General features: G+C 41.9%; 1 protein-coding gene across 3 annotated transcripts in view; it reads right to left on the reverse strand.

Annotated features, from left to right (window-relative positions):
* Nucleotides 1-25,737, reverse strand: part of LTK (leukocyte receptor tyrosine kinase) — a 110,077-nt gene that overhangs the window by 42,701 nt on the left and 41,639 nt on the right. For 2 of the 3 annotated variants that reach the window (XM_080996485.1, XM_080996484.1), the window contains exons 2-10: nucleotides 22,660-22,773; nucleotides 19,356-19,508; nucleotides 17,897-18,113; nucleotides 12,568-12,707; nucleotides 10,636-10,773; nucleotides 9,775-9,924; nucleotides 7,764-7,864; nucleotides 6,935-7,101; nucleotides 3,547-3,641 (exon numbers count right to left, since the gene is read on the reverse strand). In XM_080996485.1, the coding sequence (XP_080852611.1) occupies nucleotides 3,547-3,641; nucleotides 6,935-7,101; nucleotides 7,764-7,864; nucleotides 9,775-9,924; nucleotides 10,636-10,773; nucleotides 12,568-12,707; nucleotides 17,897-18,113; nucleotides 19,356-19,508; nucleotides 22,660-22,773 (1,275 nt within the window). The remainder of the gene's footprint in view (nucleotides 1-3,546; nucleotides 3,642-6,934; nucleotides 7,102-7,763; nucleotides 7,865-9,774; nucleotides 9,925-10,635; nucleotides 10,774-12,567; nucleotides 12,708-17,896; nucleotides 18,114-19,355; nucleotides 19,509-22,659; nucleotides 22,774-25,737) is intronic. The other variant, XM_080996486.1, reaches the window with a different exon arrangement.

The raw sequence follows: 25,737 nt of genomic DNA on the forward strand, positions 1-25,737 counted from the left end.
GTGTACCTCCCCTCCACACCAGAAGACTTTGAGGCACAGCTGCCCATGCACAATGCTGCCCTCCGATATAGAGGAGAGTGGATTTAGCATGCCCTGCGCACACATCAACTCTTCAGGTTATAACTGCCATCTCCCTTATACTGGTTCAGACTATTTGCCCATCTCGCCTAGGCATTGCTGACTGACAGCAGATCTCTAAGACCTCCTCAGTCAGAGGTCTTTCTCATCACCTGCCATCCATCCTTTTCTAAACTGGAGGTGCCTGGGATTGAGCTTGGGGCCTTGTGCTTACACAACACTGAACTATGGTCCCTTTTGGTCTTTGGTTTGGCCATGGACCCTTACACTTTGCAGCACTGGGCCAACTCACAGGTGGAGGAAACTGCTGGTCCGAACCCAGCTGAAGCACACTGCCACGTTGACAATGACTGGAATGGATAATGTGGCCAGGTCAAGCCAGGTCAGGTGTTTGGGGAAGCCAATATAGGCCAAGCTGCCCTTATATAACTTCAGTTCCTCAGTCGGAGCAACATGTCACCAAGCATAGTTGCTCAATGGACTGCTGAACCTGGCAACCTTTCTGTGGAGGTTGGCTAACCTGTGACCCTGTTGCCCAGGTGCTGTTGGGCTCCCATCATCCTCTGTCAGCTTGGCCAGTGCTCAAGGATCATGGGAGCTGTAGTCCAGTAACTTCTGGAGGACTACGTTAGCCATGCCCGTCCTATATACATTCCCAAGGGAATCACTTGATTTAGTAACATCACATCTGGGTTACTACAATGCATTCCATGCACAACTCTCTATGAAGCATGCTCAGAAACTGTATGTGACTTCCTTATTAAAGCAAGTGTCCCAAATTTCTTTCTGAACCTAGTCCAATGAGCTTATAAAGCCTCTCACAGTTTGGGAACAGGATAGGTAAAGGACCATCTACTTCAGGGGTCAGCAACCTTTTTCAGCCATGGGCCGGTCCACTGTCCCTCAGACCATGTGGTGGGCTGGGCTACATTTTGAAGATGACAAATGAACGAATTTATGACCCACAAATAGCCCAGAGATGCATTTTAAATAAAAGCACATATTCTACTCATGTGAAAACACGCTGATTCCCGGACCATCCACGGGCCAGATTGAGAAGGCAGTTGGGCCGCATCTGGCCCCCGGGCCGTAGTTTGCCTACTCCTGATCTACTTCCATAAAAGCCTGGCCACTGCTAAGATCTTGATTACAGGCTCTTCTGAGCATCCTCAAAAATGTACTTAGCTGGGACCAATGCCCTGGAGCCCCCTCATTTAATGGCATTTTTAAAGGCCTTCAATAGGATGTTTAAATTCTTGTTCAAAAGAACTTTTAGCTGTGAATATTGTAATGCCCTTCACTGTTTGCAAACAGTTTTACAAATCTTTTGTTGTCTGGTCTTTGACCGTAATAAAGATTGATGGGGTGTAATTTGCATTTTAAATGGCTGCCTTTAATTGCTTTATTGTCAGAATGCTTAATTGTTTTAATGATTGCATATGGATCTTATTCATGTTTTAATAATTTTAAAGAGTTGAGTTTATTTGTTTTAACCCACTGTTAACCACCCTTAGCTTCTTTTTATATGTAGATCTTTATTGTATTTTTGTTTGCACATTGCAGCGTTTCATTCTGACATTCTGTTCCATTTCAATATGAGTTTGTTGGTTTAAATCAGGTTGTTAGAGGGGTCTTTTTTTAGAAATTTAAAGCGGCATAGATTTTTTTTGAAAAAATAAACAAAGGAAAAGCATCAGGACACAAATGTTTTCACTGAATAAATGAACAGTCCACATGCATGTCACTGCATGCATATTGACACAAAATACTGGTGCACTATTTCCTTTCCATCACCTCCTTCTGCAACATTATCATATCAAACATGCTAAAGAAGGAGAAGAGTTTGGATTTGATATCCCACTTTATCAATACCCACAGGAGTCTCAAAGCGGCTAACATTCTCCTCCCCCTTCCTCCCCCACAACAAACACTCTGTGAGGTGAGTGGGGCTGAGAGACTTCAAAGAAGTGTGACTGGCCCAAGGTCACCCAGCAGCTGTATGGAGGAACGGAGACGCGAACCCGGTTCACCAGATTACGAGTCTACCGCTCTTAACCACTACACCACACTGTTAAAAAGGTGTTACAGTATAGGGCAAGATGATTGAATACTGCAAGACCTAACCAAATACAATGTAGGGTAGGCAGAGAAGAACCTCTAGCATGTCTACTAGAGTGATTGTGTGGGGAGGCACGTCCAAAGTGTAAGGCTGTGTACACACTAACCTAATTATAGCACAAAAATGTAGTTTTTCTTAATCTATAATTAGTCATGCTTGTCTTCAACATGCTGCTTTTAATCTAGTTTGATTTTACATCCTGCTGTCCACATGGGTGGATGTGGTAATTTGACACACATGTGAAATCCTCCCCTTGATGAGGTGATCCATGCCTTTTCCTCCCTGCACATGCCCCAGCTGAATAAAGAAGGATGTGGTGATAGTGATCTTGGTATATCTCATTGGGTAGTTGTGGACATACCCCACATGCTCAAAATGGACAAACTACAGGGCAAGGCAGAATCAATCTACAATGGGCTTTTATTTTTGGAATGAAACCAGTTTCTACAGTGCAAAATCTAGATCCAGACTGAGTGTGGACTATACAGAAGAAACCAGTACTCACTCTCCATTGATTCCAGAATGAAATGTTGTGTGCATGCAGCCTAAGAATCACCATGTGTTGCAAGTGGATAAAAGTGTACCAACTTTAATTGGTGAAACGCTGAAAGACAGGATTGTTCTCTCAACTGATAACATGCCAATGTTATTGATTACTGATTGAAAAAGAATCTGCCGCTCTTCCCTCATAGACGGCAAAGGCTGCACTGGCGGAGGAAGAGGAGTGCAGCACAATCCTGGTGGGGTTCCATCGTGGCTGCCCCCCCACCCGTGTTGGGCGCCCCGCTCCCAGGACATGTGCCCCACCCCGGGATGCAAGCCAGCCCCGCCCCCGCCTGCTCTCCGCCCCCCGTGCCGGAGCATGAAGCTCTGCCACTGAAAGGCTGTTATGCTTGTCTGGAATGAAAGCAGAACTTATTATCCCTTTCTGTACCCCTTTCAGAAAAGGGTACAAGGAGGGAGGTGTGGAAGAACTGAGCTTCCCATGCTACCACATTCTACAAAACAGTTGTGATAACACCAGATGAGGTAGCTGCGAGAAGAATCTCATTTCCCCAGCCCCAAAACACAATACTTTGATTCAGGGCTGTGAACGTGAGCTAATATTTGCATCAGGAGTACCATCCAAAGGGAAGGCATTTGGTCCCTGAGCAGCAAAGACTTGCACATTTACTGCCTTGAAGGATGTTCCATAGAGGCTACAATAAAGGAAGAGTCACCAGGAGGAAGTGATACACAGACACAATCAAATAACTTGCTCTTCTGCAATAAGAACATAACACACAGTCCTCGTATTGCTTAATATGTTGTCTGCCTATTTGGAGCTACCTTAATTAGAAGTAACTCACCATTAGAGGAACAGTCTAGACCAAATGTAATGTTGTCGACTGCAATGTCAGCTTGCGAATTCCAACCCCAAGTGGCCCGGATCTGCAACCGAAAGCTGTTTACCAAAGAAGATGTTTGGAGAAGAAGACAAAGAGAATATATATATATTAAAATAAACACCTGAATTGATTTTGCAAACAAGAAAGCAGGGCTATCAAACATTGTATGACATTGTATGACAACAAGCAACTTGCAAACAGGAATAACAGAAACACAAACTAGAAATAATCAGTATTACTGAAAAATTAAGCATGTTTCATACATTGCTGCATTTCATAGGTCCAAGCAGAACAATAAAGCAGTAAGTAAACCAAGCCTCAGAAAATTTAACTGAATATATTGCTATAAAACTTCACAGAGCCCTGAATTTTCCTGCCCCAAACTAATGGTCAACAGTTATCAGAAACAGTCAAGGAGCCATCCTTTAAAAAGTCTTAGCATTAGCACTCTAACATGTTCACATTTGAAGTAATTCTAATTAACACACAGTTGGGATTCAATAGCTGCTAAAGAGCAACAGCAGCAGCAGCAGCCATAGTCTTAACACACGAGCCACGCATTCTCTTGCTAATGCATTGAATAAAAACATCATTGCACAATCTTCTAATTCAGGATGGCTAAAAATAGGTTCCACTCCTAAAAGATAAAGCTGAGCAGTTTTTGTTTTTGTTTTAAAGAATTGTAACTAAACATAAATCCGTAAGAATATAGTACTCTGGGAGAATATGAAAAGTACATGTCACACCAGAAAATTATCTGCTGGTGAAGATGAAATCCAGTGTGATTTATGAGAGAAAATTGTATATTGGGAAGAGCAAGTGCTACTTAATGTCTTATTCGGCTAGGAAACAGTCTTGTTCTAAACAGATTGGGGAGATCTAAAAATATTCAAATTAGAGTGAAGCTCAGCAAGGCCAACATGCTAGGACTTCATCTGTGAAAAAGCAGTCCATAAATAAAATCTGACAAGCCAGAACATCTAACAAGTAATAGATTAAAATGCAAGATCAAGAAGCATATCTTAATATGATTGGATATATTTATGTAAGGTGCTTTACGATGGGGTTTTAATCTCACGCTTCAATGGTCAGCAGGCATTGGAAAGGATTTTTTGTGGGGGGTGGGGGAGACTAGGATTGGGACCCCCCCCCCTTTCTTCAATCTCTACAGTTCAGGGCTCCTTATAAAATTATCAACATTACAAATACCAAAATAGGAAAAACAGCAACCCTGAACTATACAACAGCTGAACCAAAGCAGGGGCCAAACATTTTCACTCAACATTTTAATTCCCAGAGAAAAAGCATTCTTACTTTTGGGTGACGAGGTAGCATTAAAGGGGGACAAAAGTATGGTGCTGGAAATCAAGAGGAAGAGGTAACATGTTGCTATTGCCTTGGAATGTACCCCTTCATTGGGAATGAGACCAATGAGACCCAGTGATAATAATCAGCTGACAGAGATCATGACTCTGGTTGCCATGGCAGTGGGAGTGCGTTCCTTCCCTCTCTGCTTCAGAGTGAGGACATCTAAGGGGCCTTTCTTTCCTTCATATAGCTACACCTTCTGGATCAATGGTGCCATGCTACACCCCCCCCCCCAAGAAAACAAAGCTAAACATGTCCCCCAAATAGCTGGCATAATGCTGTGGGGATGAAGATGCTTTTTCAAAAGTGGCACTGCAGAGTAGTAGCAATAGGGAAGACAGTAACACCTCACAGACACAGAGAAACTGAAAAAACCAGTATGGCTTGCGGGGGCACATGCCCTCTCTGCGCTCCATTTCTTTTAGGGGTGAAAAATTGGCAAAGCCCTTATATAAAACACTATGTAATATGCCATATTGTCCTAGTCCAGGCCATTTAATGTCAACTCAGACATACAGGCCTTACAGTGCTTCCAGGAAATGATTAGGTTTGGATTATCTTGGCGCTTCAGGTGAAGAGTGTTTCACAGCCATGCCCTCCTCCAGGAAACACCATTCCATTTCTCCTTCCTCTGGTTTTCATCCTCAACATTCTGTGACCACTGAATGCACACAGTTCTCATTTGGCTGTTTGGGATTCATCCCTCAACACGATACCTCCCAATTATTTTTCTACTTCTGCCAAATTGGATGCTTCTCCAACCACCCCGATACCTCCCCTCTTGTGCATAAAAGTAGTGCCATTTGGGCTACAGAAACCTTACGCCAAAGAATAAACGGACATAAATCTGACATCAAGAATCACAAAACAGAGAAACCAGTAGGAGAACACTTCAATCTCCCAGGACATTCTATACAAGATCTCAAAGTAGCTGTTTTACTACAAAGGAATTTCAGAAATAGACTGGAAAGAGAAGCTGCTGAATTACAACTCATTACCAAACTTAAAACAATGGAGAAACCTGGTCTGAACAGAGACATCGGATTCTTATCTCATTATACATGACTAAGCCATTTCTCACCTTCTCACCCCTTGCCTTTTCCTGTAAGACCTATTACAGTCGTTAAGAGTCGTCAACATGCTCATCTCAGCTATCTGCCAATCTCCGATTCCCACCACCCTTCTAAGTAATACCCCTCCCCACCTTCTCAATATATAGAAGGATCTGGTAACTTCTGTTTCAGTGTATCTGAAGAAGTGTGCATGCACACGAAAGCTTATACCAAGAACTAACTTAGTTGGTCTTTAAGGTGCTACAGGAAGGAATTTTTTTATTTCGACTATGGCAGACCAACACGGCTACCCATCTGTAACTTAAAACAGTTCAACCTTTTCTGCTTTGTTGTCTCTTATGCCTGGAACTTCTTCCCAGAGCAATATGACCTTCCTCTCCCTCTCTTCCCTCAAAGCCCTACTGAAAATCCACATTTTGGGGGGTAAAGCTATGCAGCCCCATCAACCTCACAAAGCCTAAGAGCTTGTCCACACTTCTTCTTGCCCCACTGCTTTCCCCTGGGGAAAACCATTCTTTAGCACTCAATTGGAGCAAACAGCAACCCGCAGTTTCCCCACATTGCCATTTGTTCTGATATAGCTTTAAACAGTGGGTTTTCCTTTGGAGCAAGGGGAAAACCACTCAGACCCATGCTTTCTAGGCACAGCACAAACAGAAGAGTGGACAAGCCCTGAGTATGTGTAACTGAACTGAAGGAACATAGATCCTCTGTTTATCATCATCTCCATCTTCTTCCTCTCCTTCTGTGGACTTTTGAGTGTTAGATTTTAGATTGCAACCTCTACAGGGCAGGAACCTGTCTTTTCGTTATGACTTTATCAAGTGTCATGCGTACTGATCATACAATATTATCTATATATCATTTTATGCTCTATTAGTGAAGAACACCACTGATGTTGTGCTTACTAGTTTTGAAGTCTTGGCATTTCCAAGGTTATAAGATACCAGTGATCACTCCAGCTCCCTGTTCTTTCCCACAACAGCAACGTGTCACCAATTCCGTCTCCTTCTTCTTGGACAATGAGTGAGATGGTGCCATTGTAATTGCCAAAAACGTAGGCTGAGAACTGGAGCTAAAGAGGAATTTGGTGACAAAATGAAGAGACAGAGAGCAGCTGTCAAGGAGGCTCTTTCTGACACATATTTGAAGATGATGGGCTAGGTTCATATATACTAAAATTCCTAATACACAGTGGTCCTATTGCCACAGATGCATGGAGGAAGTAATGTATAAGCTGGCATGATTACTCAAATCCCTGGCGGTGGGTTAGGAAGTATGAAGAATATGGAATCCCACACTCATGCTGTGTACCCTGGCTGCAGCCACACAGAGGAAGTAAAGGAAAGTATATGTTGAGAGGACTATCTATCTTTCTGAGTTTGAAATTATAATTTTTAAAAATTTCCTACCACATGCAAATTACTCAGGAATTACTCAGGGATTAGCTTACTTTCCCTACCAGGTGTAGCCAAGTATGAAAACCTCTCAAAAACAATGTTTATTTATCAGGTCAGTAGGTGTAGCTGGTTGTCCAGAATGAGGACATCATGGCTTCCATCACAGATGAAATGAAGACTGAATCAGGGGCTCCAGATAGAATTGTCACACCCAGTTTTAATTTAATAAAACAAATAATTTTTTTAAAGTAAAAAGAAAGAAAAGAAAATGGGGTTTGTGTCATTAAAAGTTCCCTCAAAGTGCAGATTATTTGAAGAAGGATAAAGGGAAACATACCTGGGAGGCTCCATTTGCAAGACTGACTGGGAGTCTAGGACTATATTCCCAGGCAACACCATCAGTGTGCTCGCTGTCTACACGCAGATACAAAAAGTGCCCTGGAAAATAAATTGCAACTGGATTTCAGTGGCGGATTTGCAGATGTGCAGTGGTGGAATGCTCAGCAAATGAGACCCGGGTTTAATAATCATCTGTTTGTGGAGCCAACAGGTTCTGGAGTGTCTCAGCCATGCATGATCTACAGTGCACTGCAAAGGCAAATTATGTGTCTGACCTGAATCTCTGTATGACACCCTGGAGGCCCCTGCACAAGTTCACAAGGCCTAGAGCAGCTCAGGGAAGTTCTCGTGTCATTTAGGCAGTCACCTAGATAATGCTTTACTGACTGTCCATGGACTGAACTATTAGTGGGTCAGCGCTTGGTGAATTCTGCTTCACTATGATAGGGACAGCAGGATCAAAATGGCCTCTTACCATCTTGCCGGTGAGCAGTGGTTGTGGCCCAACACGGCGCCTCCTCTATCCCCCAGAGGTGCAGTGCCATTTTATATTGTTTCCCTGTCCCCTCCAGCCACCACAGAGGCTCACAGGTTCCAGCCTAATCCATCCTTCAAATGAGTCAATCTGCGGTGGCCCCGGGGGGACAGGGCATGGCCATCTACTTAGCCTGGCCGACCACTCAGTACAGCATCCAGTCAGAGGATCAAAAAGATGCTAGAGTAATCGACATTTTATTGCATGCCCTACTTTGGGGACAGTGGGTACTTATATTCATACCCCCAAAAGATTCGTTTAAAACATTATAAGATAATGAGGGTAGAATCCTAAAGTTTCTTGGCAATATCCGTAAAGAAACAAATATTATGATGCCAAAAGAATACAGAAATAACTAAAATAAATAAATTACTCAAATATGTTCTTATTAAAAAAAATGCCGAATGCCAAAATAATTCAAATTATCTTTCGATTGATACAATAGGAAATAGAATAATCTCATCTATCTCGAGTAATCTGCATTATTCAAGCTTCTTTTTTTTTTTATTGCAGCTTGAGATTTATTTCATGATATTCTGGAGCTTTTTAAACCTTAACATTTCACTTCATCTGCTAAAAGGAAATCCATTGTGCATCTATCATTGCATAACAAACTTGGTAGTCCCATATCAACCAGTAGGATGGTAAAACAGTCCCAAGAGAAAAGTTGTTATATAGTTAGGGAATGTCTCAGGTATGCAGAATCACAGAATTGTAGGGTTTGTAGGGACTCAAAGGGCCATCTAGTCCACCCACATGCAAAGAATGCTACTTTGTAGTTTTAAAAGTATTGAGTGCAGGGAGACAAACCTTACTCAGTAACCCTGCTGAATGAAGAGGGCTGCAACGTCCACAAGAAGGGGGGGGGAGCATCGGTGATAAAAGGAAAGGTGGAAACTGGAGAAGCCAACAGAGAAGGGTGTGTTTAAGGGCGGGGGGAGAGAAAGAAAGGAAAGGAACTTTTCTAGACAGCATGAAGAAAAGAGAAAGAAAAGAAGAAAGAGAGAGAGAGAGAGAGAGAAAGATTTGGGGCAATCTCCATACCTCTCTATCGCCATCACATCTCTACAGCAATTTATTTGGAAGAGTGGAAAGCTCAGTGTGCTCCTCCGAAAATCCTTGCAGTCCCCCACTTGTTACACACTAATGGTTTTTTATGCAGATCTTGGTCCTTCATTCACACACTTGCACGCACACACACACACACACACACACACAGTTGCTCCAATGTCTTGAAATATTTCTGCCGAAAGCAATGAGCTACTTTACATGTTGTGAAGAACAGAGAAAATGTGATTAATTCACACTTCTTCTCCTGATACTTTGGGGTTTGCAGCTTAAGGGAGATGTGCATGTCTCTCATGGGTTGATGTGCGCTCTCTCAAGGCAGGGGCTAAGTGTCCCTCTATTGACACTTCTTTAGAAGAACCTTGTGCTCTGGGCTAAACTGGAAAATGGCAGATATGGAACAAACCTCTGGTAGCGTGTAAGGCAGACTCTCCAAAGGGGTCTTCCTGCATCTTTGAAAAGCCATGAACAGACCATGAAAAATTCACATTGCCACCCAATGTCCAGCCACAGGGACCTTCCTCAAAAGAACAATGTGCGCCCTCCGGTAGATGGTCTGCAAGAAAAAGTTTGGTGGTGGGAAGGAAAACATAAATCTCAGTAAGAAGAGAAACAGGGTGAGTACCAGTTAATTAACTATGCCTTCTCTTGTTGAGTCTGGTTGGAAAAGAATAGCAAGTATGGGAAACAATTCCACCAAGAGTTATGTAAGCTTTCATGTCATCTGATTCAATGTACAGTGCCATGATACCTCCCCTTAACGGCAATGGTACTGTATAAATAATAATTTTTATTATATACCACTGTCTTGCATTAGGCAAGCCCAGCCAGGCAGATTACAACCAAACAAGAATATTAAATACATTTCATGACCACAATAATATAACTTTTAAAAAACCATAGCTGAGTGGTCTTGATTACTATCACTGTGGTAGGGGGAGCCAGCATCAGATCACCTGATCAGGAATCAATAGCCTAATCTCCAGGGTCCTGGCAGGAGAAGCTAGGACCAATTGGATCTGAGCAACCTCATGACATGTTGCTGGGGAGAAATGCTCTGGCACTGGATATAAGGGCTGTTTTGTGAGGTAGGGAGGATTTCAGCTACTCTGTGAACTTGTGGTTGCATGATCTGAGGGGACCAAGTCAAGCAAGTGCTGCTTTAGGGGAGCCATAAGACAAGAGTGAGCAAGTGACCTCAAAATATTCATGCAACCAAGCTGGCAAGTAGGAAGCCATGGACAGAAAAGTGTAAGGGAATATTCACCACAAATGGATCCACCTTCTTCTTCGATGGGGCAACTGGTACTGAAATCACAGACCTGAAGTTTGCTGACACAGCCCTCTTGTGGGCACAGGGCGGCAGAACCCTTCTCGTATTGGGAAATATGTGGAACTCCTTTGTCTGAAGGGAAGGAAAAAAACATACATCCGAGTATCAAAGAACAATGCCTAGATTTAAAACATAACAGCTCCATTATGAGCTCCCTGGTCACAAGAGTATGGAAGAAGATGGTGAAGATACAGGGAGCAATAAACAGAAGAGTGAGTTCTTGAAACCAGCATGAACTGATCAGTTAAGAATTCTTTATTTTATTTTAAATACTGATATCCCATCTTTTGACTACATCAAGATCTCCAAAGATGTATATATCTAGAGGCAGAGTTTATTTTTTACATATAAAAGGGTAGCTTTTATGTTGTGAACTGCCCTGAGATCTGCGGGTATAGGGCGGTATACAAATTTAATCAATAATAATAATAAAACTGTTGCTTGGTTGCTAAAGTAAATCTACAGAAAGGAGTGGGCCTGAATTTTAGGCATGGATTTGCGGGGGTATGGCTCTCTCCCAGACTACTAAAACATCATCAATAAATATATTCATAACAGCAGACAGATCTAATATTGATGACAAACAAATACCAGGACATATTAAACTTTTGCCATCCTCTGCACCAAATCTGAACAGGATTGAAATTAGTTTGAGAAGTCATTGAAAAGCTCTGCCAGGAGTAATTAAACTGTGACGACTGGTTCACACATGGAAGCAATCACTTAATGCTGTGGTTCTCAAAGGGTGTGGTGCACCACACTGGTGTTGCAGGAGAGGAGAGCAAGTGTGGCAGAAAGATTCAAGGACCATCAAAGAAACATTTAGACATTTCAGTGTAGCGTAGTATAGTATCAAAACAATGAGAGACATGCACATATCCCTTAAGCTGCAAACCCCAAAGTGTCAGAAAGCTGCAGAACTTTCTTCCCATTGCTTAAGGGCTGTCCTGTAGCTTTCTGTTTCTCCATTGTAAGTCATGTGGAAGACATTCTTTTGGACAGACAGCAAATTATTTAAGATTCAGAAAATAAGTCAGTCTTAGAAGTCCGGTGTCCAGAAAGCACAGATGTGACCTTTGCAGGCACTGGATTTACCGCTGCTTTCCAGGATTAGGTTTTCTTGGGGGCGGCAGTTTGGTTATCAATAGGCAAAATTTATTGCCCTCTTTTTCAAGTCTCCCTTCATCCTGCCACCATATATCTTTGTATTTGCATTATACTCCAATTCCAAGGCATGTTGATAAATTATCCAGTATGGCTTAAATCGTTTAAGTTTCTTTTCCCTTTGTATATTTTTAACTAATTATTTCTCTGGCCTAAGTATGTTAAAGCACCTGACATGCAAGAAGAATTAATCCCTTACATTATTGATATTAAAAAAAAAAACAAGCAGGAAAGGAGTTTGAGAAGGGCCATAAAAAATCATTTACAAAATATAATGAACAAAAATGCATTTATGATATTCTGAAGTTAGTGCAATAAAATCATGTTTGGTGGCCCTATATTTATTGAGTGTGGTAGTTTAAAATTTAAACACTGCTTTGACCCTAAAATGCTGCCTATGAGTGATTTAATGTAAGAAGTGCATATGTATCTGCTTAGATATTTATGTAGCGACTGCACCATTATGACATACGGACATTTTTAGTCCAATTTAAAAACTTTTAAAGAGAGAACCCAAGTGTATTTTTTTACAGAACATTTAAGAAAAAAGTTTGTTTTTAAGGGATCCTCATGTTCCAAAGATATTTACTCCACTGCTTGCTGTTGAGTCTCATGCTGGAAGCATTGCTAGTCCTGGGCTTTTGTGATTATGCAAAGCAAATATCCTGTCTTTCCAGAGCTGAATGGCAATATAAGACCTACCATGAAAGCAATTTCTGAGATGCAAAGAGCCCAGTGCCAAAAGCCCAAAACTCTTTTCTTCACAGCTTGAATACAGCAAAGTGATCTCAAAGGGCCTTTCCATTTCTCCAACTGAACCGATGAGCACTTTCCACTTCACCCTGCAAAAATCAAAGGAGTTGTCATGATTAAATAATGCTTCACATTAATGTGGCATTTTGGAGCGGTCAAAGTAATTTACACCCTTCAGGGTTGGGAAGAAGGTAGATTGGGATCTATTGGTAGATCCAAGGCTGCTGAAACAATCCAAGTTGATCACAGTTTAAAATATTTTGCTTGACTAACTATATAACAGTACCCATCAGGCAAGAAGAACTTAAAGCCATCAACAAGTTAAGCTTAGCAGATTTCATAAAAATAACAACAGCTGAGATTTTTCCCAGTGGGAGAAAGAACTGCTACAAATTTAAGGATAACCTAAGCAAGCGGAGGGTTCTCAAATGTCTATCAAGTAACCACACCCACATTTATTGATGGCAGGATCTAGACTCAATCTAGAATGAAAGCAGCATGTTGAGCTTCATCATGAATGATTCCAGACTGAGAAAAAAATACTTCTTTTGTGCTATGGATGGAATAGTATATATGCAGCCCATGACATATTTGTGATATTGTTCTCAGCTTTAAATCGTGCCCAACCTTTTACACTTCAAATTATACCGGTTACATATACATATGCATACTTGATCTTTCATTACTTAAATGCCAACACATTTTTTGCTTTTGCACATTGCCCAGCCCACCAGTTCTGATTCATCATTGCATCACTTGTGTCATGGTGTAACACAGTAGCCAGAAACCTGCAGCACTGAGTCACTCCTCATTACCGACACTGCAAATTGTCGTGCAGCATCCAAGCCGCCTTCAAAACTGAATCATGGGTACATTATGTCTGATATGCAATCACAACACTACATCTAGTCAGCCCTAGCAGCATCTAGTAATATCTTTTTCTCCACAATGTAATATGTATAGCATATTGCCCAGAATATGAAATTGTGAGAGGCAGCTTTGCATATACATAAAAATGTAAGCCTGTCGTCAGGCTCTGCAGTTTGTGCAGCTGCCAATAGGTGGACATCCCAACTGCAGTGTGATGAACACCAGGCAGGGAGGCAGGACAGCAAGGAAGCAGGGTGGGTATGAGGTGGCCCAGGCAAGCTGTTTCACAAAAGGTGAAGGTGCTTCACACAGCGGTTTATCAAGTTGCTGTGTTAAATGTTTCCTCCCCAGCATTAAATGTACCCACAGCAAGGTATAATGGAGAGAGGGAAGGAGCTTCACACAGCAGCTTGGCAATTTCTGTGTGAAGCATTTCCTCCCTCTATTAAACCTCCCTGTTGGCATGTTTAATGTAGGTAGGAAGTGCTTCACACAGTTGTTTGCTAAGCCATTGTTTTGTTTTGTTTTTATAAGATATTTATTAAGGTTTTCAAAATATTACAAAATAAAAATAGAAAAAAGAAAAATACAAAATAAAAATAGTTAAAAACAAGTCAATCTTTCCATTACTTATTTTTCATTAGCTTATTTCCCGGACCTCCTCACGCCTCCCTTTTTTGTATTCCAGTTCAGTTTGTTGGTTCAGCAAATCCTTCCCCTCTTTGATTATCCTAATCTTTAATCTTAAAGTATTGTAACATTAAATTTTTACCTGTTAGTAATCCATTTTTCATATTCCCTTATAATATTTCAGCTAAAAACCATTTAATTTCTATCCAACATCATTCTAACATTCATTAATTTTACAATATTTCTGTAGATAGTCTTTATATTTCTTCCAATCTTCTTCCACCGACTCTTTTCCCTGGTCTCGGATTCTGCCAGTCATTTCCGCCAGTTCCATGTAGTCAATCTGTTTGCTAAGCCATTGTTTGAAGTACCTCACACCAGGGGCAGCCCACCCAGTTTCGCCACCTGAGGTGAACAGGGCCTTGCAGAGCCAGGCAGAGGCCTGGGCCAGGTAGATAATGTGCCCCCCCTTTTTTACCCTGGGGATAACTGAAGTCTTATAAATAATTAAGTATATAAATAATTTTCACAAAAGTTATGCTGACAAATAATTTTATTTCAAGGCTTGAACTGCATATAAAGACAAAATCGAAAATATGGATAAATATGCTGACCGAGACCCCCTTTGGAATTGGAGGCCCGGGCCAAGTGGCCCATATGGCCCCCCCTCTGTCTGGGGCTAGAGGTGAAACGGGAGCCTGCTGCCATGCCCCACAGCTACTTGTGCCGCAATGCCCCCATCCTTGCCGAACTTAGCAAGGGGGGAGCGTTCAACAAGGCTTTGGTGCTTATCTTCACCTTTCCAGGGGCAGGGAAGATGAGAGGCAATGCTGCGTGCCGGAACGTTCCCAGCGAGAGGGGGCGCTCTGCCAATGACAGAAACAGTGGGGGCAGAGTGGGCCATTTCCTTCTGCACTTCCACTGCCTGAGGTAACCGCTTCATCCTGACTCACAGGCAGGCCTGCTGTCCCTCCTGCCCTCCACTGAACAGCTCACCTGGGTGCTTGACTCTTACACTGCTTCCTTACAGCAGCAGGAGGAAGGTGCTTCACACAGTGGTTTAACAAAATGATGAATCATTGTATGTTAATATTCTGCTGGAAGCCGTGCAGAGTGGCTGGGGAAACCCAGCCAGATGGGCGGGGTACAAATAATAAATTATTATTATTATCCTTTAAAGGGGGTTGTGGCTCGGGGTGAGCTGTGGAGAGAGGGGAGATCGGTCAGGTGTAGGGGGAAGGCTGGTTGGCAAAGGGGTAGGAGGGGGTTGACAAGCAGAGCAGGGGCAGCAGCCCCTAGTGTGTGTGTGTGTATGTACAGAGAGAGAGAGAGAGAGAGAGAGAGAGAGAGAGAGAGAGAGCGCCTTCCACCATCATGGAGCTCTAATCAGGTATTAAATTATGTAGCTGAATTTTGGGAGGTCCCAAATGGCTTGATCTAACTAAAGCAGCTTTTCCCCTATGCCATAAATAAGGCTCCTTCTAGGCTTGATCCAAACAGGAACTTTTCTGAGCCAATTTAATTTCCTTAATGGAACCCAGAACAAAGCCCTTTGTATACATAGTAGTAGAAGGATTGTTGCAGCAGTAATTCAGATAAACCAGCCTGGCATTACATTTACTATCGATTTTATGTCAGGAGAACACATCTTGTTAAATGGGCTAATACGACTTCACTTCTAAATTAAGACATTTAAGCAGCTATATAAGGCTCAACAGGTTTCTGGGCAACGTGCCTGTAAAAAAAAGAAAAGAGAGAGTCTGGAGCTGCAGACGAAGTTCAAGCAGATGCAAGATAAGGCTGATAGATTAAAGGTGTTGTTGTGCAGGAACATATTGCACACACAAAAACTGAACATATTTCTCAGTGCAACTGAGTCCGAGATGCATTATGAGACTGCTGCTGGTTTTTCTATTGTCCTTCACAAGCTGTTTCATAATATCAGGAATCCTGCATGCTCTCTCTGTCTCCTACAGTTTATCAAAAAGTGCAGCACTAGCTAAATCCAGGATCCTGGATGTTCCAAAAGCAACAGCTACTCAGCTCAAAGTGGTTATGAGTTTGAGCAAAATGTTTAGTAAGAATATAAGCAGCACAGCTGGGTTCCTGCCTGAATGAATTTGGGGATGATGGGTCATTCTTACTGCTTTGTGAACCAATGAGTCTGTCCAAAAGTCAGCCAGCTCAATGCAATGCGGGGAGTTTCACTGTCTCCCCCAAGCCATGAGGGAGAGCTGCTTTCCATACCCTAAATTCAGACTGTAAAAAGCAGCTGCTAAACTATGTAAGCCCCACCCCCAATCACTAGATGAGAAAGGTATCCAAGGAGAGTTATCCTGAATTAATAATGATAATAATAATAATAATATTTATATGTACCCCAGCTGACTGGGTTGCCCCAGCCACTCTGGACGGCTTCCAGCAAAATATGAAAACGCAATAAAACATCATAACCATGTGTAAACATAACCATGCATTTCTCAGAATGCATAATCCAGTCAACTTCCTGACATTCTGTTTTATGAACTGACTTTTTTTTCTTTCTGGGAACCAAAATTCAGATTATAAAACTATCATTCCAACAAAACCTATTTGCATGCATATATTGAAAAGAATCACTACGGAGCAATCCTTGGATATAAAATACTATGCTAGGCCTGGTCCAGGATTATTTAACTCTTTCTTCAGAAATCTGATACAAGTGATGAAGATTTGCTCATGACGTCGGGGGGGGGGATTGCATTATTTTTAGTATATTATTTCATGCCTAATAAGCATAATAGAGAAAATTATCTAATATTTCTGAAGATCTGAGTAGGTTTGACGTTCAGAAAAGAGCTTATTTTATTTTTCTAACTTGTGTAGCACTTTATATTGGGGGTTTGGATTTGGAAGGATCTGGGCATTTTGGCCTCATTTCAGATGCACAATGCAAGAATGAAAAGAACCCAGGCCATCCCCAGAGACTGCTGGTGCTACGCACCCACCTGACAGGAGATAAAGGTCCTCAGCTCAAGCAACTGGCTCCATAATTAATCTGATTTCTCCAGTCTAGTTATGCATCAGGCTTCAGAAAGCTTGCTCATCCTAAGTTAGGACTAAAGCTCTAACATGAAGAGGATGTATAACTCATTTAATGGAATGTGATATTTGAGATTTAATATACAGGCGCCCACCCTCCCTTTCATGGGAGTTACTTTCTAGGACCCCATGTGCATAAGTGAAATCTTGTAAAGTGGGGAGCACCCTCTAAACACCCTTTAAATGCCCTCTCTTCAATCCATACCAAAAATACTGTATCCAAAAGTATCCACAACTAGAATTGAAGCTCTGGAGCTGACTGGAGGATGTGTGGGAAAGCTGCAGCTGCTGCGCTACCCCACACATCAGCTGCTAGGCGGGGAGGCTGAGCAACCTAAACAAAGCCCCGCTGCACCTCTGGTCTCTTTGGGGCTTCCTCCGTCCTCACCGACGTCCTCTTCAGGCTCCAGAGAGGATCTCCTTGTGAGCCACGAGGATTCTCCAGCTTTCTCCCACTATTTCCAGGTTTGAACCAAATTATTTATTTATTTCTCAGCGCAGCGCAGCGCATATACATGGCCGTGCGTGAGTCAATTGCGCCTAAGTGGGGAATGCCTGTGCTTGTAAGAGTTTTTTCCCCTACTAACTCATTACTAATATGCATATTCATGTATATTATAATTAGTAATGTTTCTAATACAAGAAATATAATAGCTCTTGGGGGGGGGATCTAATAAATTTCAAGACCAAGTCTTACCAGGCATCCTGCTCACGTCTTTCTTGCAGATGAATGGCTACACTCTGATTAGTGTCCACATATCTCATTTCAGCAGAGAGTGCTCCTAGAGAGACACCTTGTGAATGCACAGCCAACTCCAAGAGACAGGAACTTGAGCTCCAAGGCAGGAGTGGGCTGCGGAGGCTGAACTTGCACCTGTCTGAGATCCTGCTAGTGTTCAGGAGAAGAATTTCCCCTGCAGCAAAAAAAAGGAGGGGGGACGGTTATGAGTAACAACAACCATAGTTATAAATTACAGTGCATGAAAGAATGGGTGAAAGTTAGAGGGAAGAAAGAGGAAGACATACCGAGAAAGGATAATGAAAAGGGTGGGATATATATTTAATAACTAACTAACCGACTAGTAAGTATTTTGGACCGCAGAAAAACCACACAGTCGTACCTTGGTTCTCGAATGGCTTAGTTGTCGAGCAAATCTGCTCCTGAACGCTGCAAACCTGGAAGTAAGTGTTCCGGTTTGTGAACGTTTTTCGGAAGCCAAATGTCCGACGCAGCTTCTGCTTGAGTGCAGGAAGCTCCTGCAGCCAATTGGAAGCTGCGCCTTGGTTTTCGAACGGTTTCAGGAGTCAAACGGACTCCCGGAACAGATTAAGTTCATGAACAAAGGTACCACTGTATATGGGAGCAATAGCATGGTTCCTTACTTATCAGATCATTGTCCAGGAGGGAGGAAGTAGTGATAACTGGGTGTTAAGCAGCAACCACACCTTTGAACTGGGCCATTAGCCTCCTGAATCTGGTTATTGGAATGGCATGCAACCAAGTCATTCCCACTACAGTGGTACCTCGGGTTACATATGCTTCAGGTTACAGACTCCGCTAATCCAGAAACAGTACCTCGGGTTAAGAATTTTGCTTCAGGATGAGAACAGAAATCGTGCTCCAGCGGCGTGGCAGCAGCAGGAGGCCCCATTAGCTAAAGTGGTGCTTCACGTTAAGAACAGTTTCAGGTTAAGAACAGACCTCCGGAACGAATTAAGTACTTAACCCGAGGTACCACTGTACTACTGCTAGTAACATATAATCTGACCGTTAGCTTCAGCCTCTTCTGCCACAAACTAACGAAGAGCCAGTTCTCTACAACTGAGGCTCTATATAAAACCTACAATATGTCTTTTGTATTCCTTGTAATGATTTTAATATATTAACAGCATTAAGCACATGATGCTGTGCAATGAATGGAGGGTTCTCATTTGGAAAACATTTCACACGCCTCTGCAATCTTTGTGAGCCAATGACGGATACATATGAAAAATCAATTTGTGTTTTAATCCATAACTTTCCCCTCCCCATCTCCATGGTATGTGATCTGGAGAATAGTGCTGGATACCACAGTGACTCCAGTTAAGAAAGAACCTTGTCAAAGAAGCCAAGCACAGTTAACGACAAATGCGTGCACTATGCACAAATGGACAACCTTCTAGTTTTCTGTTTGATGAGTTGTTCTCTATAATCTGCTGGGGCTCCTGAGAAGTCAGAACAACAACTGAAGACAGCAACCAGTCAGGTTTTCCAGAGGCATTGGTCGATGAAACCCAGGAACAGTTCCACCCAAAGTTACATGTGGTTTCTGTTACAAGAAATGAGAGCGTAATTAGTCAAGATTATTATTAGAACGAACAGTGATGACAGTGATTTAAATGAACGAGTCACTGTACTTTTTAACCATAAAACTTTTTAACCATAAAGCAGAAGACAATCTTTGCCCCAGTTTATATGTTCAAGAAGTATTAAAGCAACCAAGGAGATGGAGCTGCAACGTTGTTTTGGAGTTGCAGTCAACAGTTAATCAATTTAGTTGAGAAAGGGAAGAGAACAGCATTGCTAAAATATAAACACGGGGATTTCTGTGCACTCATCCTTTCTGAAAGGATGCACCTCAGTTGTCAATTCTAAAGCTAACAATAGATACAACATTTTTAGGGCAGTGGGACTGCTCTGGAAGCATCCTCACTGTGTTCAGTCCTAAGCATGCCTTTTGTCGCTGCTGTCAAGTTCAGGGGTGAGAATTGGTTTTGCAAGTTTGGAGAAGCAGCTGCCTGTCCATGGTGCTGACCAGCTACTTCCCCCTTTCCATTGCGTCCCCTCAAAAATTCCTCCCAATCCACAGAATGCAGTTGGTCATCCCAATAACACCTTTTAGGAAACTAACAATGCTGCAAATGGGCAGATAGTTGCATGAATGTGCCACTCTTAGCATTTCTCTTCTTCTTCTTTAAAAATTTTTGTACAATTTCCATAAAGCATAATGGAGGGCAGAATTGACAGCTAAGCCAGTACAGTGGTACCTCGGGTTACAGACGCTTCAGGTTACAGACTCCGCTAACCCAGAAATAGTACCTCGGGTTAAGAACTTTGCTTCAGGATGAGAACAGAAATCATGCAGCGGCAGCAGCAGCAGGAGGCCCCATTAGCTAAAGTGGTACTTCAGGTTAAGAACAGTTTCAGGTTAAGAACGGACCTCCAGAATGAATTAAGTTCTTAACCCGAGGTACCACTGTATTCAATTGGTTAGCATGCACACCCTGACATTTTGCTTGTGAAGGTGAGAGGAAAACAAGCTCACACTGCAGCAGAGAGACAGATCAAAAATTCTGTTTGTATTTTATCTCTCTCCACCTTTAAAACTGTAAGTCGAACATTCAGGTGATCCTGGCACCAGAACACAAATAGCACATATTCTTAAAGCCTTCAGTAGTGCAAAGGTTGATGAGCATCAACTTAACACTCCATGACTTCTGCAGCCCAGATTAAGTTTGTATACCACCCTTCATCTGAAGGTCCCAGGGCAGTTCACAACAGAAAAATACAAAATGAGATCTGTGGCCACATTTGAATAAAAAACAAACAAAACACAGCTGAGTTAGTCCATAAGAAAAAAACAACACTTTTTAAAAATCCACAACTGGGCCACATTTTTATCTGGAGAAATCAAAATGTCACAAAGCAGTGTGTAAACTTCTGCGTTCCCTATAACTCTTCATCATGCTACACAAAGGAGGGGCTGATGGGATAACAAAAATATCCCCCACCAATACAAAAATTAGTCTGAACACTGAAAACTGCAATAGTCTCTACTAGATTGAGTTACAACTAACAGCTACATTGGAGTTCAGAAAGCTTTAAGTTTTAAATCAGAAGTCTTTTAAACTTCAATCTACACTAGAAACATTTCCTAGTTAAAACGTAGATTTGCAAAGCATAGCAAAGCAGTAATCCTAAATGCAGCAAAGTTTAAAATTGCGTATCTGGAAGTTATGGCTATGACGCAAGTGTCCAGAGGCTGGTTATTATTTTGTTTGTTTTTTTACTAAGAGAATGTTTTTTAAAATGTTGTTCAAAGGGTACTCTCAATGGTGTGTTTTACTATATTACACATGGCATAAGACTATTAGTCACTTTCGGAGCAGATCTACAAATAATCCACAGAAAGAGAACAACATAGCTGAAGCACAGTTAGCCCCAGGCAAAAACCACTCAGCCACATCAGAACTTATACAGTTCCCATTATTTTTATAACTGGATAGCTCTCAGTTGCTTAAAACACACAAATTACCATTCTTTCTGCATATTTTCCGTCATACCCAGATTGTAGCATGAAAGCGAAATGCATTTACTAACTTATAAACTTTGGAGAGGGGAATGGGGCTTGAGGGGGGTTACTTTTATTTGCAAATAAATAAATCATATCCTCCCCTTCATATCTGTGATTTTGCCCCAGTGAGATGCTGGCATTAAATAAACCGTACCGGGGTGCCCAAGAGGGCCAGATTTGATGAAGTGAACATGCGTGAGGGCCAACCAAAGTTGTTGAGCTTTTTAGGATTGAGCTTTTTTTTACAATTTTACCCCAGGACATATACTGCCATGGGGGCCAGATTAAATTGACTGGCAGACCGGATTAGGCCCCCGAAACGGACTTTGGACATGCCTGCCATATCCCGTCTAATGAATTCACATTGTATCTTAGATGAGGAATGCATGCCATTCAGACCCTGGCTTGAAGAAACAAACATAATTTACTAATTCCTAATTAAAAGACTACAGTCTGCTAATGCATAGCATGCTTCTTCCATTCAAGTAAATGATTTCTGGAGGACCAATGGGTGAGTAAGAAAGGCTTTTCTAAAGCCGCATGATTGAATTCATCTGATTATTTGTAGGAGTAAGGGAATGGTTTAGGCAGAATACAGAGAAAGTATAAGCTACAGGGAAATTACTGCAAGATTACTCTCATTCAGTTGTATTTTACACTCTCAATGTCTGGTTCATTTACTGCTCACACTATATGAATGCCATTGGGACAAAAGACTAAGCAGTGAAAATGCATCACTACCTAGGATGAGGAATTGAGTACATTAAACAGAACATGCTGTTCTACTAGTCTTTCAGGTTTGTATCAAGGATGTCTTCCTTAATTATCATATGGAGTCTGATGCCACAATTGATGGTGGCAGGGGAAACCCAGCCAGAAGGGTGGGGGTATTAATAATAATAATAATAATAATAATAATAATAACTGATGCAGCTGGCTTGAAGTGGATACTGGACACAATAATGGAAAATAGGTCTATTAAGTATCTAAATACTAAGTCCTCTACATTCAGAGAATGTGTGGTTGACGTCCATCATTTGCTGAGAAGGAAATAACAGAGGGAATCTGTTACCACCACTGGTAACAGGCTCAGGGAAGCTTCTGAAGACCAAGATGGGAACAATACCTGGGTGGGAGGACTGATCAGGAGAAACCATCCCACTGCTGCTTGGAGACAGCCTAGGAGGCGTATAGAAGAAAGGGGGGAATTTCTCATCAGGTCTCGTAGAAGCAGAAACAACTACAAAAGAGAGGGGGGGAAAGTGCATAAGTAAAATGAAAATACTCCAAGATGTAATTGTTTATACAGATGACTCCCCCCCCCCCAATATAAACTCTTGGAGTTGCTGCTAGAAAGCTCCTTTATAACAGGTTGAGCCAATGGTCCATCAAGCTCAGTGCTGACTAGTTTTCCAGAGTTTCAGACAAGAGTCCTTTCCCAGCATTATGAGAGATTGAACATGGGAGCTTCTACATTAAAAGTATGTGCTTTCTTGCCCACCTACACCCCCACCCCTTCCCAATGCTGTCTAATTAAAATAAAATAATGCTGCCCGATTAAAATGTAAATACAGTAAACACCTGACAATGATTTACACAGGCAAAAACAATTGTCCTTCATTGTCCCCATGATTTGCTAATTGGATTATCCAATCATTTTGAATAATGACTTGGCTTGCATACGATGCTAATTTAGAGTGCCAGCACCTACAAATATTGTGTAGAAGTGCCCTAGAGTTTTGAAGTAGGTAAAGATTCTCTGGCAGGCCGACTGCAGTTCTTTACTACCCTTGGCAGCAAAAGGATGCTGCAGTGCTTACAATGATGCAAGCTTCTGTAATGTCTTCTCAACTAATGCACTTGTAAGAGACTGGGATCCTTGAAGCGTAATCCATTTGCATTATTTATCTCTGCCACCCAACGACGTTTTTTTCCTTGCGTGTACACTAACAAAGAAACTTTCATGAGTCAAGAACCTAAGATTCTCACTACCAGATTCACTACAGTAGTACCTTGGGTTACATACGCTTCAGGTTATATACGCTTCAGGTTACAGACTCCGCTAACCCAGAAATAGTACCTCAGGTTAAGAACTTTGCTTCAGGATGAGAACAGAAATCGTGCTCTGGTGGCATGGCAGCAGCAGGAGGCCCCATTAGCTAAAGTGGTACCTCAGGTTAAGAACAGTTTCAGGTTAAGAACGGACCTCTGGAACAAATTAAGTACTTAACCTGAGGTACCACTGTACTTGTAAATATGAAATCTTACTACAGCAACAATGCATATGCCCTCTGGAGCAGGGATCACATATGTTTTCACTATATCTCACGCTGTGGATGATAATTGGAGGTTAACCAGAAGTCACTGTGAACACTTCCAGAGTCATACAAAACTACCTGGGTCGTTGATTCATTGTGCTTGCAAAAAGATTTGGAATGCTCAAGTGAAATGCTGTTAATAGTCTCCCTTTAGGAAAGCCAGCAATCAGGGCAGTCCTCCCCAACCTGGTTGCATCCAGATGTTTTGGATTCCCATCAGCCATGCTAACTGGACCAATACTGTAGAAACTGAAGTCCAAAACATCTGGAGGGCAACAGGTTGGCGAAGGGTGCACTTTATAGAAAATTTTGCAATGGTGGGAGGAGATAGGACAAGGTAGGCTAGGTCTCTGAAGTCCCTAAACTTGTCTGGTTTTGAGAAGTGCCTTTCAGAGCAATATCTTACCCAATGCTTTCAACATGGCTTCTCAAGATCTGACATTCAGACCCCCTTTGCAAAATGCCTTGCAAGGTAGTGCTTTGCAAGGCAGTTCTCAAGACCTGACAATCTGCCGATTGTTGGGTCTTGCTAAGTCTTTTTCAATGTGCATTGCATGATAGCATGTTGAAAGGGGCTTTACAAGACCTGACCATCAGCTGATTTTTGGGTCCTGAGAATGCCCTTGTGAAGCAGTATCTGGCAAAGCATTCAGCCCACAGGGGGTAGGGGGAAGAACATCTGGCCCATGAGCCAGATCCAGTTCCCCAGTTCGGCCCTAAAGATTAACAAGACATTGCTCCTACATTTTGAATACCCTGTTTTCGCTGGTCTCATTAGTGAAAACAGTGAACAACTGAGGTCTTCCATTTAACAAGTATTGAGTTCCAGAAGCCAGCAAACTCCAGATGCTCCACCTTTAACCCACCAGAACTACTTGCCTAGAAGTTTAAGTTCTGACTCTACCTGTTACTCTTCTGGTTCCTCCCTGTCTCTCCCCCAGACCTAAGATTCCTCCATGCACTGTCCTAGCTCCACCTAAACTGCCAATATAGACTGCTATTCTTCTCTGCAAAAAACCCAAAGGTGTCTTGCTGAGGCTTCCCATCTCTTCAATTCAAGAATGCCATTAAATTTGAGATATGCCAGATGGCTTACATCTAGCATCTTTGGCAATTCTTATACCTAGAAAAGGATTAAAACCATACCAACAACAAAGTCATAATGAATTACGGCTACATAAATATTCTAAAGTCCTAGGTGCCTGCTAATATCAGCCTTTGTCTCAGTACTAGCCACATCTAAGGCTCAAATACAATTTTCATATTCCCAAGCAGAACCATCACTTCTTGCAGTATACAGCAGGAACCTGAAGCTTTCCCACCCCTATAATAAACAAAATGTATACAGTTGCAGTTTGAGCAACCAGCTTCTCTTTTTTTTTATTATAAGATATTTATTGAGATTTTCAAAATGTTACAAAATAAAAATAGAAAAAGAAAAAAAATACAAAATAAAAATGGTTAAAAACAACTCAATCTTTCCATTACTTATTTTTCATTAGCTTGTTTCCCGGACCTCCTCACGCCTCCCTTTTTTGTATTCCAATTCAGTTTGTTGGTTCAGCAAATCCTTACCCTCTTTGTTTATCCTAGTCTTTAATCTTAAAATACTGTAATGTTAAATTTTTACCTATTAATAATCCATTTTTCATATTCCCTTATAGTATTACAGCTGAAAACCACTTAATTTCTATCCAACATCATTCTAACTGTCAGGGGTTCAGGAGCAGAGGCAAGGGCAAGGGAGGAAACAGAGAGCGAGGGGGAGGAGGCAGAAGAAAAGATGAGTGATGACGACGACCCGAGATCTCCGAGTCTTTCCAGTGAATCAGAAGATTCACAGAAAGGAGCACCAGTGGCCAGGGCAAGGGGGGAGCCTAGGGGGA

The sequence above is a fragment of the Podarcis pityusensis genome (genome assembly GCF_964106645.2).
Source record: "Podarcis pityusensis genome assembly, chromosome: 1".
In the NCBI taxonomy this organism is placed as follows: domain Eukaryota; kingdom Metazoa; phylum Chordata; class Lepidosauria; order Squamata; family Lacertidae; genus Podarcis; species Podarcis pityusensis.